The sequence below is a fragment of the Varroa destructor genome, unplaced genomic scaffold (assembly GCF_002443255.2).
Source record: "Varroa destructor unplaced genomic scaffold, Vdes_3.0 BEIS01000001.1, whole genome shotgun sequence".
NCBI classification, from domain to species: Eukaryota; Metazoa; Arthropoda; class Arachnida; order Mesostigmata; family Varroidae; genus Varroa; species Varroa destructor.
In genome coordinates, this window is record NW_019211454.1 from 6,852,882 (window position 1) to 6,874,108 (window position 21,227).

At 44.1% G+C, this 21,227-nt stretch overlaps 1 protein-coding gene across 10 annotated transcripts in view; it reads left to right on the plus strand.

Moving 5' to 3' along the window:
* LOC111242808 (uncharacterized) overlaps positions 1-21,227 on the plus strand; it is a 403,678-nt gene that overhangs the window by 360,340 nt on the left and 22,111 nt on the right. For 5 of the 10 annotated variants that reach the window (XR_015317516.1, XR_015317519.1, XM_086975431.1 and 2 more), the window contains exon 4: positions 20,504-21,158. Coding sequence is in view for 6 of the 10 variants with exons in the window: in XM_086975431.1 (XP_086831557.1) it covers positions 20,504-21,127 (624 nt within the window). In the remaining 4 variants the exon portion in view is untranslated. Of the gene's footprint in view, positions 1-17,426; positions 20,373-20,503; positions 21,159-21,227 lie in introns of those variants that run through there. The other 5 variants (XM_086975453.1, XM_086975448.1, XM_022787632.2 and 2 more) reach the window with 2 other exon arrangements.

Here is a 21,227-nt window from a genome sequence, read left to right on the forward strand (position 1 = left end):
CACGTGTCACTAAAACTCCCCATACCACTACATTTCCTTGTCATTATACTGAGAACACTCAAGACTAAGGATAACCTTGTGTTACGAGTTGCAGCAGATGTAGCGAGAAAAAAGGATAGGTCAATGGTACTGCCCACCGCACAGCCACACTGAGTAAGTACGTTGTATATTATTGTGTAGTGTATTTTATCAGGTTGTGCAGCTAGTTAAAACGAGATGTGCCTAAAAAGCAGATTACCTGTATAGGACAGTGGGGAAAAACGCCCGAGGAAAAGCGGGTATATGTATATAGAGAGAGAAAGACAGAGGATGTCATTAACATGCTGGTGGTAAGTAGAGCAAGCAAACGTTGCTAGTGCGCATAAAGTTCCCCTGGCAGACAGAGGCCCAGGCAGGCTAACACTCAGATCATTGCCCCCAGCTGAGCATATAGACGACCGAGAATCAGAGGTTCACTACAGCCGCCACTCACTCAGCTGATGAAAACAGCCCGGGGTTATTTTCTTGTCCATGAGATAGTCGCTTGTCGTAGTAATTGGGAAGCTGTTGAAACTATGTTGAATTTTGTCGACTGACCAGTAGCAGATGTGTCCCGACTTTTTTTTTGCAAAATCTGCGCTGTCATTCATTCTACTGCCAATGTTACTTTTTGTGAAGGGGGTTAGGTTGTAGTTGACGTTTGCTTCGGTCGCCAGCTACGTCAGTGATTTATAGGATTCACTAATTTGGCTGGCGACGTAAAACGTTTTCTTCTAAAATACAACAAGCTGATACGCTCAGTTGGGCTTTTTTCTTTGTATAGGTTATTTACATTCCTGTCTCTTCCTAGCGAACTCATGCGTGTGGGTCGTTCATCAGTGTCGGCTTTCAGGTAAATGATTGATCGGTCATTGATAGTATCGTTCTGTATACGATTAAAATTTACATTTATAGCCATTATTATTTCAGCCGTGATTATTGAGTACGACAATGTTCTGTGAACCATATATTGTTGCGTAGTTTTAAGTAGGGCATCATGAATGTGGATACATTTAGCCTAATTGACTTCCAAGCTAGTTGCTCTATGCAAGGGAATGAGTTATATAAATTCATTATGTAGCCTGGTTGTAGTCACATCGTTGTTTTGGTTTATCCTGGATCAGGGCTTATTCAAGTTAACGCCACGTCAAAAAAACGTAATACATTCCAAAAATTCTTGAGGAACGGATCCTTTCCGCTAGTGTTCTGGTGGGTTAATAAGCGGATCAAAATCCATAAAGTGAACCGTGGCAAGAAATGATATAACGTTGTTTGCTAGCGTTCTTCTACCTTTCCTTATTTTTCATCTGATTCTTATCTTTCCTTGTAGAGCCAGTTGTTCATTCGGCTAAACCATTGATTATGAACAGATGTTTCTGGTTATACCGTTTCTAAGACGGAACAATCTTCTTTTGGCCGTTCTATTGCCTGGTCACCATAATGCCAGCCAGCCGCACCTCTCGCCGTCTGAATCTGATTTTCTATTCAGTAAGATTCAAAGCGGAACTCGAACATAACAGGCACTTGCTTCTGTTTGTTTCCTCTCCTATTCTGAGCTTCAATAGGCATTGCAAGAACACGCAACTAGACATACATAGACTACAAACCAGCAAGCAAGGAGAGCCTTTTATGAAGAGGAGAGTCATACCCTTTAAGTGGCCTACCTCTTTTCTGGGCAATCCTAGCATGTTTAGCTCTCCTTAATCATCGCTCTCTTTTTGCAGCTTTAATATTCGTTCGTCAGCTCGTCAACTGTTACCACGTTTGATCCATATCCCAACCAGTCTAGGGAGTGGGTCAAACCATTCCTACGGAAAAGGGTCGTTCTTTGGCAGTCTTTGTTCTGTCCGTCTCAAAAATCCCCTCGAATTCATTTGTTTTCTGAATATGAGTTAGTAGCGGAAGAGGTGGTCGAAGACGTGCACAGGAAGCTGCAGCTCTGCTGAACTAATAAAAAGAAGTAGGTAAGCCAGTTCGCTTGGTTCATCCTCTGCTTGCTAGGAGAGTATAATTGGTGGATGGCGACGGCGGCGTGTCCCTAATTGTAATACGCACTGCCCTCCTACGTGCCACGCACTTGTGCGTCCAAGAAGCAAGCAATCAATTAGTGACCAGAAATGATGTCGCTCCTCCAGACTCCGAGGCCGAGACCAGGCGCGGGCGCTCACTCGCTACCCCCCCCCCCACCCCCTTAACATGTTGCCTTACCATACTCTGCCATCTCAAGCTTCTCCGTTTTCCAATTCCGTATTTTCGTATCTAACCCGCATGACACCTATACATCTGTTCCACAGACAAAAGCAAAACCATATCACGTACCAAATAGTGAATCAGCCAGCGAAGCAGAGCGCCATACCGTTACCGGTCTATTTGACGCAATGCGTTCAACGATGAGCAGCGTGCATAGATAAACGGAGGCGCACGAAAGCATACAAAACGTTGCTTTTTATTACATCCGACTGTTAGTCTGAACCCCGTCCAACTGCAGTTAAATCCTTACAATACCCAGTGAACGCTGCATTTCTATTAGGGTTTCGGACGCGGATCCAACACCAAGCTCCTGTCTTGGTATTCTGAAGTTGCCTGCCTTCCGCCCCAAGATTTAGGATGATGTAAAAGGACCAACTGCAGGAGGAAGGAATAGCCAGAGGAAAATAGCTAGCATTGCTGAAGCGGTTTTCTGAAGCGGCGGGGGCGACGGCAGTAGCAGCACCAGCTGCAGACGCTACGGAGGCTGCAATTGCCTTTCCCCCTCTGACTTCAGTCCTCACGCCTGTTGAACGTCCATATGTTTTTCTCCATACTGTATGCATGACGTTCGTGGCTGCCGTGCATGGCATCCTTGCGGAAACCCGCACTGTTGCGTGTCTGCTGGAGAAGCTAAAGCGCTGTAGACGCAGGAGCAGCAGTAACGCGAAGGAGAAATGAAGCCGAAAGCCAAGGATGTCAGAACAAGTGACGTTCTGACACGATACTTGGCCTTGTCCTGTTATAGTGTATGTATTTGGATACGATAACAACGCTGCTGCTAGGGGGAAGGCACTAGGGAGAGCAACGAACCAGACAGTGCATATAGAGGTCCACGTCCTGAAACCAGCGAACAGGAGAATAAACGACTGACCGAATGACCGGATGGCCAAAAGTGTACGGAAACGAGGTAGAAATACAAACCGCATAAGCAGTAAGAAGGATGTGTGGTATGGGACGCGCGTTGTGACAAATAACATCTGCATAGCTAGCTAGGAATCGGGCGAGCGATGGCTGCGACAATAACGACAAAACGGTGAAACCGGGGTGAGAGAAAAAATAGAGAGGGTAAAAAGGGGGCGAAGTCGCAAAAGAGAGAAAGGGTAGTCGTTGCGAAAAGTAAACAAGGTGGCGTATCGGGTAGTGGCTGGCCGCATTCACGTGGCCAGACGTTGAATTAGACAGAACGATATACTGTTTCGTTGAAAAGAGAAATGCTACTATGTATTTTTTTTCTGGTTTTTGTAGATACATTTTTAATAACCAGATTTAGAAAAATATTGTGTTTTGAATGATAGATACGCTAAATTAGAAGCAACAAGGTAGATGCAAAACCGATGACACCATGAAAGTATTAAGAGTGGAATGGCTGTAATGTAAACTCCGATCTACAGAATGACTTTGCGCTAAGCATGCTGCAATAAGAGGTACTATGTAATTTGAAGTTTGTGTTTGAAAAGAACATAATCCTCTAAAAATATTTACTGCAAGATCCTTATTTTAACATACGAAAAGGCCACGGTGTATTAATTTAAAATTGTGTGAAAAACGTAACATCTGAAGGTCTTTGGTTGTTGAGAAAAGTCCACTCTACTATTTTGAAATAAAACTGTTTCATTTGTCTATAAAACATACTTCGTTAACTTCTGTAAGTTATTAGGACATTTTCTATAATTAAATAGAGACATGGAGATTAAATATGTATTTTTTCCAGGAACACGTAGCCTATGACGTTCGCCTATGACTAGAAAGTTTAAATCGTCCTCAGATCCTTCTTTCCTTTTAGGCATGTCTAGTGGTAGGAGCCATCTCATTGCCATTTATAGGGTTCGCGGGACATGATAAGACGATTCATTTCGAGCCGCTTTCAAAGGAGAAGGCCAGGAAGGACGCTCGTAAAGGACAAAAAATTGCGATGTCATTAAGTCCTAAGTTTTGAAGCTATGTACGGTGCTCTCCTGACAGCGTTGCCTCGACAGTGAAAAGGCCCCTTAAAAAGAGAAATGGCTATTTTAAGTCGTACACTACGAAAGCCGTCTTGCTGTCATTGATGGACACAAATCTATCTACACGGCCCAAAAGTCAACAGTGGCAGCGCGTGGAAAGTTGTTACGAAGGTGAAGTATGCATCATCCGTGAAAGTAAGATATGACTATTATTATTAATCTACGGCTGCAACTTACGATTTGGCTAATGTAGAGACCTGAACAGCCTCATTCGAGCAGACTGAAATGGGCAACTCGTCAATAATATAAAAGGTCGCACTACGAATTAATATCAATTGGTAGGCGCCAAAGGCGTGATTATGAGGAAAGGACCCTATGTTGAGTTCATGATAAGACGACCCCATCTATTTAGATCATAAACTTGAAATGTTTGCTTACCAACTGTCAGAAGTAGATAGGCATTTTGTGCTGTGAAGATCACTTTTTAGTTGATAGTGAAAGTCGATTCTGTTAAGGATCGTGGCAAAAAGTTTGTGATAGATATATACCTAACTTCCATAGGAAAGGCAGAACTCCCGCCAATATGCAGCATAGTTAATATAATAGTCATAATATACCTAATGTACAGACCTTTGCGGCTCGCAAAACCTCAAGGACGTTCAAACTAAGCTTGTAAGGAAATTAATCGCTGTCCCCAGAACAGAAACGCGTAATCTCGTCCGCTCCAAGTATTAGCCCTACAAATGTCGATCGATGTGACTGTGTAATTTCGAAAAAGAATTGGATGGAATGGGGACGTTGTGGAACAGGCGGATACAAACTCTTTGTCGTTTCCGCGACATTAGATTCTTAAACTCTCCCAATGGAGGAAGAACCCACGAAAGTTCGAATTGGCCGACAACATCTCCAATGAAGCAGTTGCCGAGCTTATTATGAGCTTTGTTAGGGCACTGAGTTGAATTCAATGTTCAACTGTATCTATGCAATAGGTTAGCGGTTCGAGTTACTGGGTATGCTAGGGGTGTCCGGGCATGATAAAGGAGGGTTTCGAGCTTTGAAAGCCACATTCCCGTTACGTACAATTCCTATAGCGATCTTTAGACAATCTACAAATATATAGCGGAGTCTCAACTAATTATGCGCTTTTTACCCCTCAAGGCTGTATGGTTGTTCTGCTGAACCCTAGATTATTTTTAACACAGGACCTCGTGATTCAAGTCAAGCAAGCTGGCCTAAGCTTGTGAGTAAGTCTAATTTGGTCCGTTCTGGGGTTATCTAAGACTTTTCGAAGCGACACGAGAGAATTTTAAATAAAAGCTTCAAGCAGTTTTCGTTCAACGGTTTTCACATGTGGGATATTTTCTATTTAGCTTCTTAAAAAGCAATCTCTAGCGTTAAGGGCTTGCGTGTCGCTATGCAAATGTTATTTGTCCATACAATTTACGACGTTGGCTGACTTCAAATTATTAGCTGTTGTTTCTTTATTACCACGCTTAATTATTTGTGCACGAGATAAACTTCCCAGTCACTACACAGATACCTGTGAACCCTTTTTATTTTCGTGTTTCAGCATCTTGTAAACCGGTTCACGCTAATATTCTGTAGGAGACTTATAACACCAGTGCCTTATCCATGGCGGCAGTAGAAACAATCAGACACTTACCACAGTTGACGACAGTACTCACCCTTCCTTACTTCTCAAGCTTCACAGTGAGTCGGCCTTTCGATATAACACTTGGGCTTTCCTCAACGGTGCTTGATTTAAAGTTGGTAAACTTTTTTTTTGGTTAGTTTTCAGTTTTACCCCTACTTCTCCTTTATTGGCGACAGGCGTTATTTTTTTGTGGATCGTATTGTTGACCCTCGAGATTCACAAGCGCATATCAGCACTGACAACGAGCAGTATATATTTCTGTTTCCTCGGTTTTGTCTTCTTTGTTGAGTTTTGTTTTGATGTTGCCTAGGCAAACAAGAGGGCCCTCTTTCTCGTTGCAATGATACTATATCTACTCAATCGACCGAGGATAATCTCCTGGCGGTGTTTTACCCCGTAGAAATAGTAGTAATGTACTGGCTCTATCGTAGTGTAATGATTCTGATCTCATATCCTTATAAAAAAATGCGACCAAATGGGGTTTAATACGGCTCGTCTTAATAGCATCCGTGAAATATTATATTTATATTATAATCTAATCATGCTTTATTATTCCAGAATCAGAGTATTACAGAAACTTGCTGTAATGAGCTTTAAGGTTACTAGCCACAAATCAAGGCTTTAGCAGATTTTAACCCGTGCTACACTTATATGCATCACTGAGTTATTTTACAAGATACATACGCTTTTCATGTAAAAATGAACCAATGTTTCGTTTAAATCTTCAGGAGTCAACGAAGCACACGATTAAATCTGGGCCGAGCAGACTGAACGGCCCAAACTCACCTGTCTACATACCGTTTTCGCATTGCTCTGCTGGCCTATTGGTCGCCTTACGTGGAACTTTTACACCTCACTGTTGACTGACAAAGGCAACCGCTTGCCCGCTACTGAACGAAACAGTAGAATTCTTCATTTGAAGGCATTCGTTCTCGCGCAATAGAAGTGTAAGCCGCAAGATAAATATAGGAATGCCTCTGGAAGGAGCCTATATTATCATGTAACGAAGCCTTGCTTCGACTGAGGTCGGAGATCGATTAGCAAAGGACGGAATGGTAAATAATATATAAATAAAGTTACCTCGGTACATACATATATGTATACATATCGAAAATGCCGAGCGCCCATTAATTGACCTCGTCTGTCGCACATACGCCCTAGCCACCGAGCACAGAACAGACCCGCGATAAACCCAGGCATTTGTTCAAGCTTAATGCCTTTTCATTCTGTTTAACCCGATGGCTCAGCAACTCCAGTCGTTCAAGCCTACCAGCCAGTCGTCAGGACGTCTATTTACCTATTACAATCTACACATCGAATGCTTCTGCCGTCGCTTTGGCCATTGACGAACGCATTCAATAATCTAAATAATAATAGCAATAAGTATTACCACAACCTGTACTGCTATGCGGCAAGCGTGAACATTTCGAAGAGTCGCCGCCGACAACATTGGTAGCAGCTAAGCTGACTGGTTAATATCTAGCAGAGATCAATATTGATGATTAGTTGCTTGAGCTAATAGAGAGGCTTAAGGAAAAGACCGACAACAGACGATAACGACGGTAAGGAACAAGAAGGCGTCGGCCCAGTAATCTTTGCCCCGATGCTATCGAGTGCCGCTCGAAAAAAGCAGTGGCCTTCTCGTCACCATTTCGCTCTCATTGGTAGTGTATGTTTAACCAGGAGCTGATGCAGACAGCTAGCAAGGAAAATTGGGCCGGACTAAGGCTAAACAGCGAGGAGCTGTTCGTTGTTCGTCATTTTCGGTAGAGAAGGACGACGCAGATGAGGCGCGACGGTGACAGAACAAGGAGCAGCCTAAAATAATTTGCTTTCACAGTAGCGGTAGTTAGCGGCCGATGGCCAGTGCAAAGGCGCATTACCATCCGGACCTAGAGGACTGCGCCCTCCTGTTGTCGCCTTACTTATCGGTGAAAGCAACGCTAGTCTAGGCAAAAACGGAGAAGGGAAGGCCACACTATCGGGGCAAAACCGGAGCAGACAGAGCAAAAAGGCAAACTGAGACCGCTGCCTGGCGCCAAACGACGGTCCTCTACAACCAGAGACGCGAGCAACCAGGATGTGACAACGGCTTTAGAGAACCACGAAAACAAAGCACGGATAGGAGGATTAAGACATAAGGAACTCGGCGGAACAAACGATAGAGTCAAGGACAGAATGCCTTTCTAGTGGGTGCCTGCAAGACTCTACATCTGCGGGCCTAGTTCGATTGCCACTCCCGTGTAACGTGGCTAAATTTTAGTAACGATGGCTCTTCACTGCTTATAATGCAACTCCAGGGCCTCTAGACCAAGATGCAGCGAAGTCGAGGACTAGCGTACCAGACCCGACAATGCAGGTCAAGCAACCAGTCTAAGGCCTAGCATGCTTACACAGTACCCTTGCTGTGTCCCTCACCATTCTCCGATTCCGTCGCCACCAGCTTCTTTACGCCGGTCATCTATGTTCCTATTGGGCAACCGGCTGCTAGGGCAAGCCGACAGCGCTGTTCGTGGACATACAGAAGTCAAGCAAAACGGATAGATCATCCCAAGAATAGCAAGTTTGCACTCGTCCGGCAAACACCGACCAGCCAGTAGACGGCCACCACCTTCACATAAACAACGTTGTTTGCGGCAAAAGCTGTTGCGACAAAGGCAACTTCAGCGGTCACAACGGTGGCAAAGATTTTGTCCTTGTCCACGCAACTACAGCGGCGCGAATACGGTTTGTCCATACAAGCCATGTACATACGTCTCTTTACATGCCCCCCCCCCCCTTCTTGCGTGCTGGCCTTACTGCCTTTATAAAAACAGTATAACGCTGTGTATATGTGAGAGTGTATGTCGGCAATGTTGCTCTTAGCGCTTTTCGCCTGCATGTCCATTGGTCGCCACAACAGCCAACACCGTTGCATTTGTGGACTTCGTCCGTGGCATCGCCGGTATGTCCCTGGCTCTGTCCCGTGCAGCGGCCATCTCTACGACCCATGTCCAATTGCCTTGACCCATGTTTGCAACTGAGAAAGGCCCTAGTGGTCTAGCGGAAGGCAACGAACGCTAGTTGATTGCATTACCCCCATATGGAGCACCGCTAGTCGGTATCCTCAACATGGGCGCCCCCTGTGACCGGACCGTGACGAGCACGGTATCCATACTTTCGGTATGCCATCTCTATTATGTGCATGGCCTCTATCATTCACGCTCGACCCTTCTTGCGTTTTCTTTTGCCCCTTGGTCTTCTTTTCCTGTTTTGCCCGCATTCGCAGACGAGGACCGTAGTGCTCAGTGGATCTCTAGAGCACCGACCACTGAGCACTCAGTGCGGTGAATACAGACCACACAACAAGCAGAGCATCCAGCCAGCAGCATGTCTATGCCCCTACCCGCTTGTCTGGTTGTCCGCAGGCCAGGGACAGAAAGACGCTTGAAGAAGCAGCGTTCCTTTCCAACCGACAGCGAGATAGGGCTGGCTCGTGGTTTGTGACAAGAGGGGAAAACCTTGAGAGCCTCAGTACTGATCCAGATCGGACCACAGCCGGTCGAGCCACCCCACAGCCACTCTGGTCGAAAGGACTATAAGAGGTTTGAACAGTGTTGACGATTCGTATTCTTTTTTTGCTGAAATTCTGTCGCCAGCACATCCTTCGCCATCTACCGGATGTACCTCCGGCTACCGACTGACAAAGAATCAAATGCTCGGCAACCGGCCACGGTCACAATGGCACCCCGGTCTCAAGATAGTTGCCATTACATATTTGGCTATGCTAGTTATGGAGACTATGTCAAACTAAACAGCTTACCGGAAGGCAATAGGGAGTCAGTTACATACGACAATCTAGAAAAACCGTCCCGCAGATGGTACCGTCCGGATAGCTGGCTCTGACTAGACTCGCGGTTAACGCTTAGCTAACAACCCGTGAATTCGGAGGCTATTGATGCGTCTCCGTGCTCGTTTACGTATTTGTCTATATCTAAAAGTGTTCCATGACATGATCGCTCTCGACCTGACCGTCGCTTTTTTCCTGCTTTTCGGTCCCTCGCGTCTAGCATCGTATTCTCCTGCTATAATCTATAGGTGTTTCCATGTTAATACGGGTGAATCCCTTCGAGCTATGCGTATTTATGGGGCACGATTGATTCGAATATTATTGCAAAGCGCTTATTTATATTGTATAAGGAACGACTACTCTCAACTTTTGCATCCAATAGATCATGAGTATCATTTACATACCCATATATCATTGTAAAAATATGATAACGTTTGTTAACGACAATTCCGTTTATTGACTAAGGCATTGTTGAAGAAACAATCTGCAATTCAGGTTAAATGGTGAGTTCTACGTTTTTATCTAGTAAAATACATGCAAATAATAGCGTACTTAATTACGAAGGTACTTACGGAACAAAGAACTATTTTATGTATGTTAGTAATCTGGCCATACAATATGGGTCCATACAAGCGCCTATTAGTAGGACTTAATTAATTTGGAGCGAATTCCAGCTCCATCAGCAAAGCTTTATGGAATTGGCTATGCGTAAGGAAATAGCTAACGGCAGCACATACGGTTCAACATCTACAAAAAGGTTATCAGACCCTTTGCAAATTGTAGCATTGTAGTAATCTACATTGACATCCACACAAAGGCCAATACGATCCTTTGTGATAATACTCGATTACTGCCAAAAAAATGATGTGGAATGTTTTGCTTTCAAATTAGTCCAGTTCTCTCAACATTGTAAAGTGGAACACTAACCCAGCATCTTGATGACTAAATTTGTTGTATTTTTTTTTGGGTAACTTTTTTTTTTTTTTTTTTAAAGCCATCAACTTTTTCGCCCTTGTCCTCTACTCGCCGGTGTTTCGAAACGGCTCACTCCAACGGCCACTATGCAGTACTGATAGGGCCGCCTATATTGCGTTCGCCATCACCGCTTCTGAGCGGCTCACGATAAAAGGCTCAGATACAACAAGCGCATGTAGGCGTATCCGCATCTTTATGAATATATGCCTCTATGAATATCTTATCCTCTATTTTCACAACCTCCGGTTAATACACAAAAATACATTCGTTTATCATTGATACAACGGTAGAGACAAAACACATACAGCGTAACGAGCACTCCAAGGTTCACCTCACACGAACTTCCTAACCATCCTATGTGACACGCTATATAGTAAAAGAGCTACTCAGGCTACTATCCACGGGTTCAGCTTGAAAGGTTCACAGCCAGTAGCGGTATCACCATGAGAAAACAGTGACCTCCTGTAGGATCCGAGGCAGCAATGTACTCATGGATTAGGAAAGAGAGGCCTGGAAGTAGGCTATGAAGAACCCAACGATTGTCCAATGACTCCATTATAGAAGAAAGTACTTGTATAGGTACAAAGGATCAGAAGGGAGGGTAGACTTTATTCCAAGGCCTAAGCTAACCGGGGCATCGTGAACTGGGCGGGTTGTTTGCTTCGAGTTATCATAACGTTCGTTCTGCGCACTACTGTTCGCCGCTGCAATTAAACAGAGACCTTGCCTCTACAACGGAAAGAGTTTCAGAGGGATTTTATACTAATGGCACCGACTAGCTGTTATTCTATCCACACCACAGTAACGGATTCAAAGTTCAACTATTCCATGACAGTTGCTGCTACCATGGCCTTCAATACCGGGCTCAAATAGCCCAAACCGTCTGAGTAGGTCGGTCCTACAGTTTGCCGTCACGGTCGGACACATGCAGGTCAGTTGAGGTGTACAGCTTCTCCCATAAAACAAAACGTACAACGGCCTTTCGTAGAATCGTCCCGCCGAAGGCATCACCGCGAGCCGATCTCCGCTGTAAAACGGCATGCATCATCCACAGTAGGAAGCGAGTGTATATATATATTGTACAAACGTGTTCTATTAATCCCATTGACGGCTGCACTGGTCCTCCATAATAACGCCTGCAAGTCAAGGGCAAGTTATATCGTGAGGCAATGCAGATCACTGAATGATTGGTATTTCATTAGATGCAGTAACCGGAGCTGTATGAATGCACTCTACCAATGGTATTATGAGTTTACGCAGGCTCTGGAATGCTATATCGCCGATTATTAGCTCTAGAGGCAGGTGGACGCATGTCCGGAAGTGGTGAGGTAAAAGATATGGATCGGTCTATAGGGTATAGCAGAATATAATTGTAACGAGCTATCCAAATCGTTGATATGAGTAAGTCATCATTTAATCTTGTGCATAATGTGTACACATTAGATTTAGGTTCGAAATTGACCTTGTTGCTACTTGCCGTACATTCAGCAGCAAGCTCTACTTGAAAAATAACACATTATATAGCTGGTACTAGAGAAGCCAACAGCGAACGTTCCCATACAACAGTGCAGTGGCAACATGTCTGTCTACAAAATCTCGAAACCTGTGGTATGGTGTTAGTTTTAAATTATACGTAAATAAACCTACTTTCGGGTTAGAGGGCAGCGGTATAAATCAATGTTCCATGGTAATACTGGGCATAAATCTTGAAATATTTGTCGAACCCAATAATGATCGCTGTTTTAACTTGAAGCTATGTAAATTTGGAACGTGAACACATAATGCACGCAAGACTTACAACGGAAACGAAACGCAGTATCAATCAACGGTATTATAGGGTTATAGATTATCGAAGCCGCCAGTTAATGTCAGAGCGGATACATGTCAGAGGACCGTGGGCGGCACGATCCTTCTCTAATTGTGCGTGACTTTTACGTCTTTACGAAATCATCCGACCCAGAAAAATCAACGATTCAATGAATTTTATGTGTTGACTTTTCCTGTCTAGCGTTACCGCATAGGTTGATACCGCCAGATGTTTTTTTTTTGCAGAGACATGCTTCCTATTGGGCATTCCGGACTTCGGCAGATTTAGACGGATAAAAAAGACTGCGAAACAGGCGATCAGGGTAAGCAGCATGGTGGGACGTGGAGGGAAATGGCCTAAGAGAAAATCGCCCAATTTGTCAGCTTGGAAGAGCTTCTGCTACGCTGCGCAGTTACGTAGCGGGCTTACCTTACTGTTCCCCATCCTTTTCGTCTTTGTTTTCTTCTCCGCTTTCGTATCCATCCATATTTATCATCTATGTACGTTCCACCGCTTCTTTATCCTATCAAAATACGAGCGTACGCCATTTTCGAAAATGCATTTTATCTTCTGCACCATTTTTCTATCCAGCTATCATTCTCTAGTTGTCGCTCTCTCTCTCTCTCTCTCTCTCTCTCTCTCCTTTGTTCCTCGGTTCTATGTGACTAATACGGGGCAAGCTAAGCCTTGGGTGCGTCTAGTCCTTCTTCAGTACAGCATAGTTGTACGAGAGAAAGGTTCCGACGGTTGAAGGCCGTGCTGCTTGGAACGACTGGCCTTGCTACTCATCTAACCTACCGAACACAAATGGAGAACAACCATGCACTCGAAGGAAGCGTAGGACGGCATAGCCACAGCTTTGAGCACCCGGCCACTGGTCGTGGGCTGTCGGAAGTTTCTCCCATGACTGGACGAGCGACTGGGCGCGATGTAAGAGAGGGATCTGTTCGGTGCAGATGACCAGATAGTCCAGGCAAGATGATTGAGCTTTACAAAGTAGGCCTCGGCAGGATTAACGGTCTATATAGTAGCTACTCGGCCGATACCCTGCAACGAGCAGCATCGGCAGTAGGTAGACAGAAAACCGTTCCAGACCCATTCGTTTTTTCCTATGGCCATTCACTAAATGCATCATACAGCCCCAGTCGATAGTCGTGAACGATCTGCCTCCCGACGCAACGACTTAGCTGCGTCCTGTTTCCAGCCCTGCCTGCATCGTTGCTCCCGCTGCTGAAAACCTTCTTTCTATTCTCCCACCGATGAAGATCCTCTAGTTAGATCGACGTCATCTGCTTCCGCAGCTGCCAATCGGTGGAGAGCAAAGGGAGTGCCTAGTTAAAGACTGACGAAAGAAGCACGTTTGTCGTACTTGTCTGGGCGTGTAATACTCTGTATTCTAGTGTATACACCGTGTACTCTAAAAGAACAATAAGGGACGCTGATAACGGAATAGGGAACGTCGAACCTGTGTGGGAGAAAAAGATAAAAGTAGACGAGCATATAAACATGACAAAAAACTGTGATGAGGTTGTGGAGGTAAGGGAAAGTTATACAGTGAGAAGGGGTAGGGACGAAAGGGGACAGTAATGCTGGAGGAGGTCGGAAGCCGTGGTAGTGAAAAAAAAACCCTAAAAGAAATAACGCATCTAAGAAGCCATGCAAATGGAAAACGAATGTCAAACGATAAATTATCTCCAGGATAAATATTATTCTCCCATTCGCTACCTGCCGTTAATTACGTTGGCCGTCGGAGGCGCTGAGCGGCGACTAGGATGTACCCGAAACGTCAACAGCAGAAGCACAAGGTTCAAGAGCAGCCACGCAATGTAGTTGTCTGTATTACCGCACCACTTACATTGCCAGATGTCTCGTCATCGACATTTGGTTGACGGTCCACCCGTTTGCTATATGCTCTGGTAAGAGGAACACGGATATAGTGGACGGAGATTAGACGGACATTAATGTATCATGCAGACGTCGTCACTACCGTACCACGGCACGGTTAAACGGCCAAGCACGTAACCAGCTGTCTTGGTTTGTGCCCCAGCAGCAGGCGGCTAAGCATAGTCGGCTCGCCACATTCCTGCTAGTCCACTTGTAAGTCTGGGATTTATGTGCAGCGCCGTATACGCTGAAGGCGTGAGCGCTTACTAGCTCCCAAAGGACAAACAAAAGAGTGATGGCCCCTGAGCTGGCCCACTGATCTGATAAGGACTGGAGCCAAGGCAAACCCTATAGCCCTATGTACTAATAGGACAATGCGTCTTATAAGTTGATGGAGAGCTACGAGCAGAGCGTGATCACACAGCCCCTGCAAAAGCAGAAACAGGTCGCGAAAACAATAATAACAACAACACAATAACTATGGTTCTGGGTGCTATAATTTTCTGCTTAATGAGACGAGTGCCGAATATTTTGGGATTATTATATAGATACGGCTACCACAGCAGCAGTTTTAGTGTCCTTATTATCTTTCAAATAAATAAAAGGATAACGAAGCGTATTAAACTGTAGGTACGGAGCAGGCGTACTATTCAATTAAACTGTCCATATATCAAAGTGAAAGCCAAGAGGTTAACCCAATACTATTAGCTCAATTCAATGTACATATAGGAATTACTATTTTATGACAATAGAGCGCATATAGAAACATTTAAGTGGAAATATATATATATATATAACATATAAAAAGTTCACACGTTGTGAAGTTTGATCGGAAAAAGCTCCGCACTCAAGCGAAACATCTGTACGCGATTTTTTTTTTTTATGAGAAAGCTATTTCCCTTTGTGAAGACACTCTCTAGACTATTAAGTATGATTCAGATATCCGATCATGTCTTCTATAGTTCGTAGAGAAATATAGATGATTCAGAACGTACTACAGTGAATATGGCTTCTCTCATTTATTCTATGACGATGGCGTTGCCGTGGCCCACGGTAACTTTCAAGTGAATATCAATGATTTTGGCGATTTTGTGACTATAAATGAACTCGTGTTGGGACTGCGAAAGAATCTCTCGGAAGAGAAGTGGGGGAATGGGTCTGTGTGTGCAGTCTAGAACGTAGCCCAGAAAGACAAAAGATAAGGTGCCTTTGTTGTAATTTAAAAACGGCGCACAGCGCAGCGACAGGACAGGATTGTTCCAACAGATCTTTAACGGCTCCTCAGTTGGGCTGAACGGTGGCGACGCGTAGAGTCACTATGTCCACAAAAACTTTCCGACAGGACGTCAAAATGTCTGATTTTAATTATCGTAAACTAAACCATTTTGCTAAACCATTGGTACGAACACGCGTGGTTCAAATGGATTGAATAATCGCATCTCGAGCGGGAACGCTCAAGTCAAAAACGTCTACGAGTTTGGTACATATCGGCGGGACAAGTCAAACGTTAGTACGGGCGTTGTGCTACAGGAACTCTGTGTCGTTAACGGGACTATGAGAAAACGCAAATGCAGTGAAAAAACGTTGACGAAAATATTGCTCCCAATACAAGAATGGTTCCCAAGTGGAAAGTATGCATATATGTATGATCAATCGTCGGTGTTTACCGCTAATGGTCTTGGAAGTGTCCTGGAAATTGAGCCAATTTCATTATGATCGAAAACGTATGGCATTATTTCAAAGGACGAATCACGGTCGGACAGAAGATCACAGCAGCTTGCGGCCCTTAAATAGAGGCCCCACACCAATAATAGAGGTCGTGCATAAATGCATTATGAGCACGCCAAGTTGAATTGCAGCAGCTAAAAACAGAGGGATTTAATAATACCCTTAATAAAAGCCTTCCTTTCCAATTCAGTTTATAAACGCTTTTTCAGCAACAGTGTTGTCACATGTGATCCGATCAGAAGGGCGGTTTCACATAATAGAAGAGCTGCATGCGTATGTTTAGTTTGAGTGTGATTTTGTCTCAGATCTGTGTCTGTGACCTTACTTCATTAGCTCTATATATATATATATATATATACATACATACGCAGGTTTCCATTTTTAATACGTTTGCGATGATTATGGTGAATAGTGAGAAAAAAATCATTGAAAAAACAATTCTTTCCTGCTAAAAATTAACACTGTGGTGCAACGCCACCATAATTTTGCCATACAACGCGGAACATTTTTTTTTTTTCTAAAGCAGTACTAAACTCTAGATATCACTAGTAAAATTCAAAAAAATCCCCAGCTTCTATGAAAAAAAAAAAAGAAAAAAAAAAACTAATCTTGCCCAGTAGTTGTGTACTAAAACTAGAGGGTTGTGCAAGATTCTCAATCAAGTACATTTTAATAACTCTAGCGGGTTTCATGTTGTTAGCCCAAGCGACACACACGGATCAACTTAAAAATCCTACCTACTTTATTTTATTATCAATTCGTAGAGTTTTGATGCGTCAGTTTCGTAGATTGAGGTCTGTGGCTCGAAACCTTTGATTTAACTTTGTTTTCTTACCCTCTTTTTCTTTCGACTTATTATTATTTACATTACGAACTTTTGAATAACCAAGAGCAATGACTATAAGGATACACGAGCCTATCACAATAGAGAAATCTTCTGCGTTCCGTAAGAGAGATAACGAATCCGAAGGAGGTCACTCGAGCACCTTTAGACAGAACTTTAATTAGATCAAAATGTACATCTTATTAATTTGAACAAGTAAATAGATGCTGTTTCAGTCGAAATGTAGATTGACGATACACCTTAAAAAACGTTTATTTTTTTGGTGCTACGTCCAAGGGGACAAACAGATTTCCGAAAATGACCCAGAGCTGCAATTATATTCGTTCCAGAACAGAACGAAACAGAGGTTCCAGTAACATAATTCGAATCTATTAGCAGACCCGTCTATGGGGCTGCACTTTACACTGTTGTAACTAACGAATGAACATTAAAAATCAGTATAAAACTATAGAGTAAAAACTGTCGATGCTCGTTCTTTCTCTTTTCTCATACAGGAATATGTGCGCGCCTGATGATCATTTGAAACATGCCTCAATTTTCTGCGCAAATCTATAGGAGTATACGGCGTAACCATCCAGCATCTCTTACCAGCTTGTCTAAGGACCAGGAAGCTACCGTCGCCATGCTGGATTTTCTCCCAACATAGCAACGTTATCTATATTCCTTCCTGTTGTTTTTAAGGTTACGACAGTGCGAACATTTTCCCTTTGCCCATTTCTTTTTCGCCACCTAGCAGATCACAGATTAACTCAATTCGGCGACACAACGCCCCATACATACTCGTATAGATGTTCTCCAGCGATACAACTATGTAAGCGATCTTCGAAACCTTCATTTCAATGGCCACTTAATCTCATCTTAGAACCTGCTGGTGGAAAGGGGCAATCGTCCCTCGTAAAGCAACGCAATAGCTATAATGGAGCATAGAAGAGCAGCAGCTAATGCTGCTCTTCGCTTGACGCTGCAATAACAGCGTCACAGTTCAGTATTTTGAGAAAAGCAGATCTCAGGTTCTAATACGAATGGCGCCCTCGAAACCCGCTTTTGCCCGCTCACATCGGCCGATGCTGTTTCGTGTTACCCCAGCTACGATGACGTGACTTCGATTACCTCTGCCTTTCTGGTAGTAAATAAGTGTTCAAAGAAGGATTTTTAGGGAGCCTTATGCTGCTTGGCCATACCGCCATACTTGTGTACGAAATCTTTATGTATCGTTGTGTAATCACCTGCCCTCAGGCACCCACATCTATATATGAGGTGTGTCGGTCGTTCTGTACCCCTGAAGGATTTGCTGCTTAGAAACGCGCCATTCGTCTTAAGTACATGAATGAACTAGCACGCTAACGGCAATTGCTGTCGTGTCAGAGCTGAAATTCCTATTCCTGCTCCTGCTGCTGCCGCCAGCCGCCACTTTCTTCAGGTGAAAACCGTCTGAAAAGACGTGGTTGTCTCAGCGAGCTGTTTTAATGCTGCTAGCAAGAAAAAGGCAAGTGAAGCTATACAAGCTTGTTCTACGGAACGGACACGCCAGATTATAGCCCGGCCAACTTCATCGTAAAGAAGGCCCTCCCCTCCTGAGTCAGTCCTGTTTGACATAACGTAGACTTTTTTCCTAAAAGCGTCTACAAGCAGTCCTTAAGCAGCCTCCAAGCATTCTCCAGTCTATTCGGCTTGCTTGAAAAGGCGGCCTGATGATGCCGCAGTCCTCATGTTTCTACTCCGGGTCTTCGGGCGGGCATCGTTGTGACCACTCTTGATGTTGTGAACGCTTGCTGTGCTTTCAGTTTAAGGATGAATAATAAATAGACAATAAAATGGATGGGAGATGCCATGGCAGTTTCCGTGAGAGTGATACTGATCTACTTTGAGTATCACCGCTTAGTTTGAAACAGTGCATAATCCCATATGGACTGCGCCTCTAAGATTCGAGCGTTAATCTTAATAGACGAATGCTTGGGTCTGATCATGGTGTAAGCCCACCAGTACGATGTTTTGTGTGCTTAAATCTATACATGTGTGTGTGTAGACGTCCGTATATGGACCTCTAGAGGTAAACATGCGGGCGCTAATTGTTCATGATCTCATCCAATTTATGGTAGCAGGACTGAGGCTCGATCAACCTGCCAGCAGGTAACGGGGGCAAATAACACGTCACCCTGGACACTTTCGGGCGTGGGATAGTATTGAATGTGCGAACGCCTGAGCTGTAACTATGAACAACCATGACCATTTGGAAATAAGGAGTTCAAGATATATATATATATTGTGTCTAGCATCGTGCCTAATGTTAGGAGCGTATTGGGTCACACTGAGAATTATGTGGTTCCGATTGTTAGCTAGTATAAAGACTATATCTCTACAGTGTAATCTTTAAGGATTTCGAGACGCAAACGGAACTCTGTAGATGAAAATGCTTGTCACAATTTTCAAAATTAAATAATTTATGGAGGGTCTCGGTTTTTTTCTATCGTAATATAAGTAACGACTGATCAATTCAAATGTACTGTACAATTCGTATGAATATAATATTACACTCTATTGACGGCCGTCGTTCAAGACAAATATAGGCACCTGCGGCATTTGGTCCTGAAAAATAGAAGAGGGGAAGAGGATTGAAGGACACAATTTAATTCGACCCTGAGCCAAAACACTGTTCATTTGACCATAAGTCGAATTTATCGATCAACGTGTTATTTATTAATTTCTAAAGAATATCTTCTTTGTACCGAAAGAAGTGCGAATTTTTACCGCTCTAACAATTTTTTTCTATCTAATTTTATGTGTTTTGCTAAATTTGAGCAGCTATATAATGTTCACTGGCAGGGAATATTCACAATTAGACATTTGCCTCTGTCGCGCCCGCGCATTCACTGCCATAACGTTAAAATATTCTCTAAGAAGATCACTTATTGTTTTGTTTCTAATGGTCAAAAATGATCTGAGACGTGGCAAAGCGACGTAGCATTCTGTCAATAATGTAACGCATAAACAAAATATAACGGCGGGCTGTGTTCGACCGGTAAAAGCTGTTGATTAACCATTCAACTCGAAGGACCCCGCTCGTTGTAGATTCCTAACATCATATAGATGGGTCGCTTCAAAATGATTCGCCGACGCGTGTATTTTCGATGTATATAGAACAAGTGACGCAGAAAAAACAGGAAGAGTGACAAATGTTCAATACTAAAGTAGCCTGACACGCACCAGATAACATGTTGACGTCTGTGCTTGATGCCTAAGCATATAGAACACCATGATTGAAGGCTTTGCTTCAGCCGACCATCGACCACGGATGGCTTGGGCGAGTGTTTGTTAAAGAAGATACCACTATGTCTTATGATCACTTCTTCGAAGCGAAGACAATGGCTCCTACTACATGCGTATACGTTAGTTGCAGCGCTGTGGGCTTCCTCGACTGCAACGGCTCTGCTGAGTATTAGGTTAGCTTCAATAAATAAGCATCTTGAAAAATTAACAGAGAAAAACTTTTTTCTTTCTATGCTCCGCTACTATGATGGATTCGGCACGGATAAATTAATCACTTGCTCGTTGAATCCCATTTGAATAATAGCTTTACCTCGGGTTACCACCAGTCGCGACACCGTGCGTCAGATGCGTGACCGCATCTCTGCCGCCATCGTTACCCGACACAGTCCCACAATGCAACTGCATCTACCGTTATGGCCATCACGGATACTTGCCACCGCCTACAGAAGGGACTATGATTATTATTTGCGATGGTAGATGGATGGTTTACGGGTGGTCTTATTCCTGCCAAAAGATTTGTGCAACAATCGCGGCTAGCGACGACGACGACGACGATGACGACGACGACGACGACGACGACGACGGCGACGACGACGACGACGACGACGACGACGACGACGGCGACGACGACGACGACGACGACGACGACGACGACGCGACGACGACGACGACGACGACGACGACGCGACGACGACGACGACAACGACGACGCGACGACGACGACGACGACGACGCGACGACGACGACGACGACGACGACGACGACGCGACGACGACGACGACGACGACGCGACGACGACGACGACGACGACGACGACGACGCGACGACGATGACGACGACGACAACAACAACAACGACAACAACAACAACAAGCCCAGTTTCGTCATACGGGACGCGCAGCGAAAACACTGCGCGTAGCGGTGTGTGAACATTAAACAATGTTCCGTATTTTTCCTCAGGTACTAAGCTAATGCTTTAGATGTTCGATGTCGCAATAACACGGTTGAGAACTACTACTCGTGTTACCA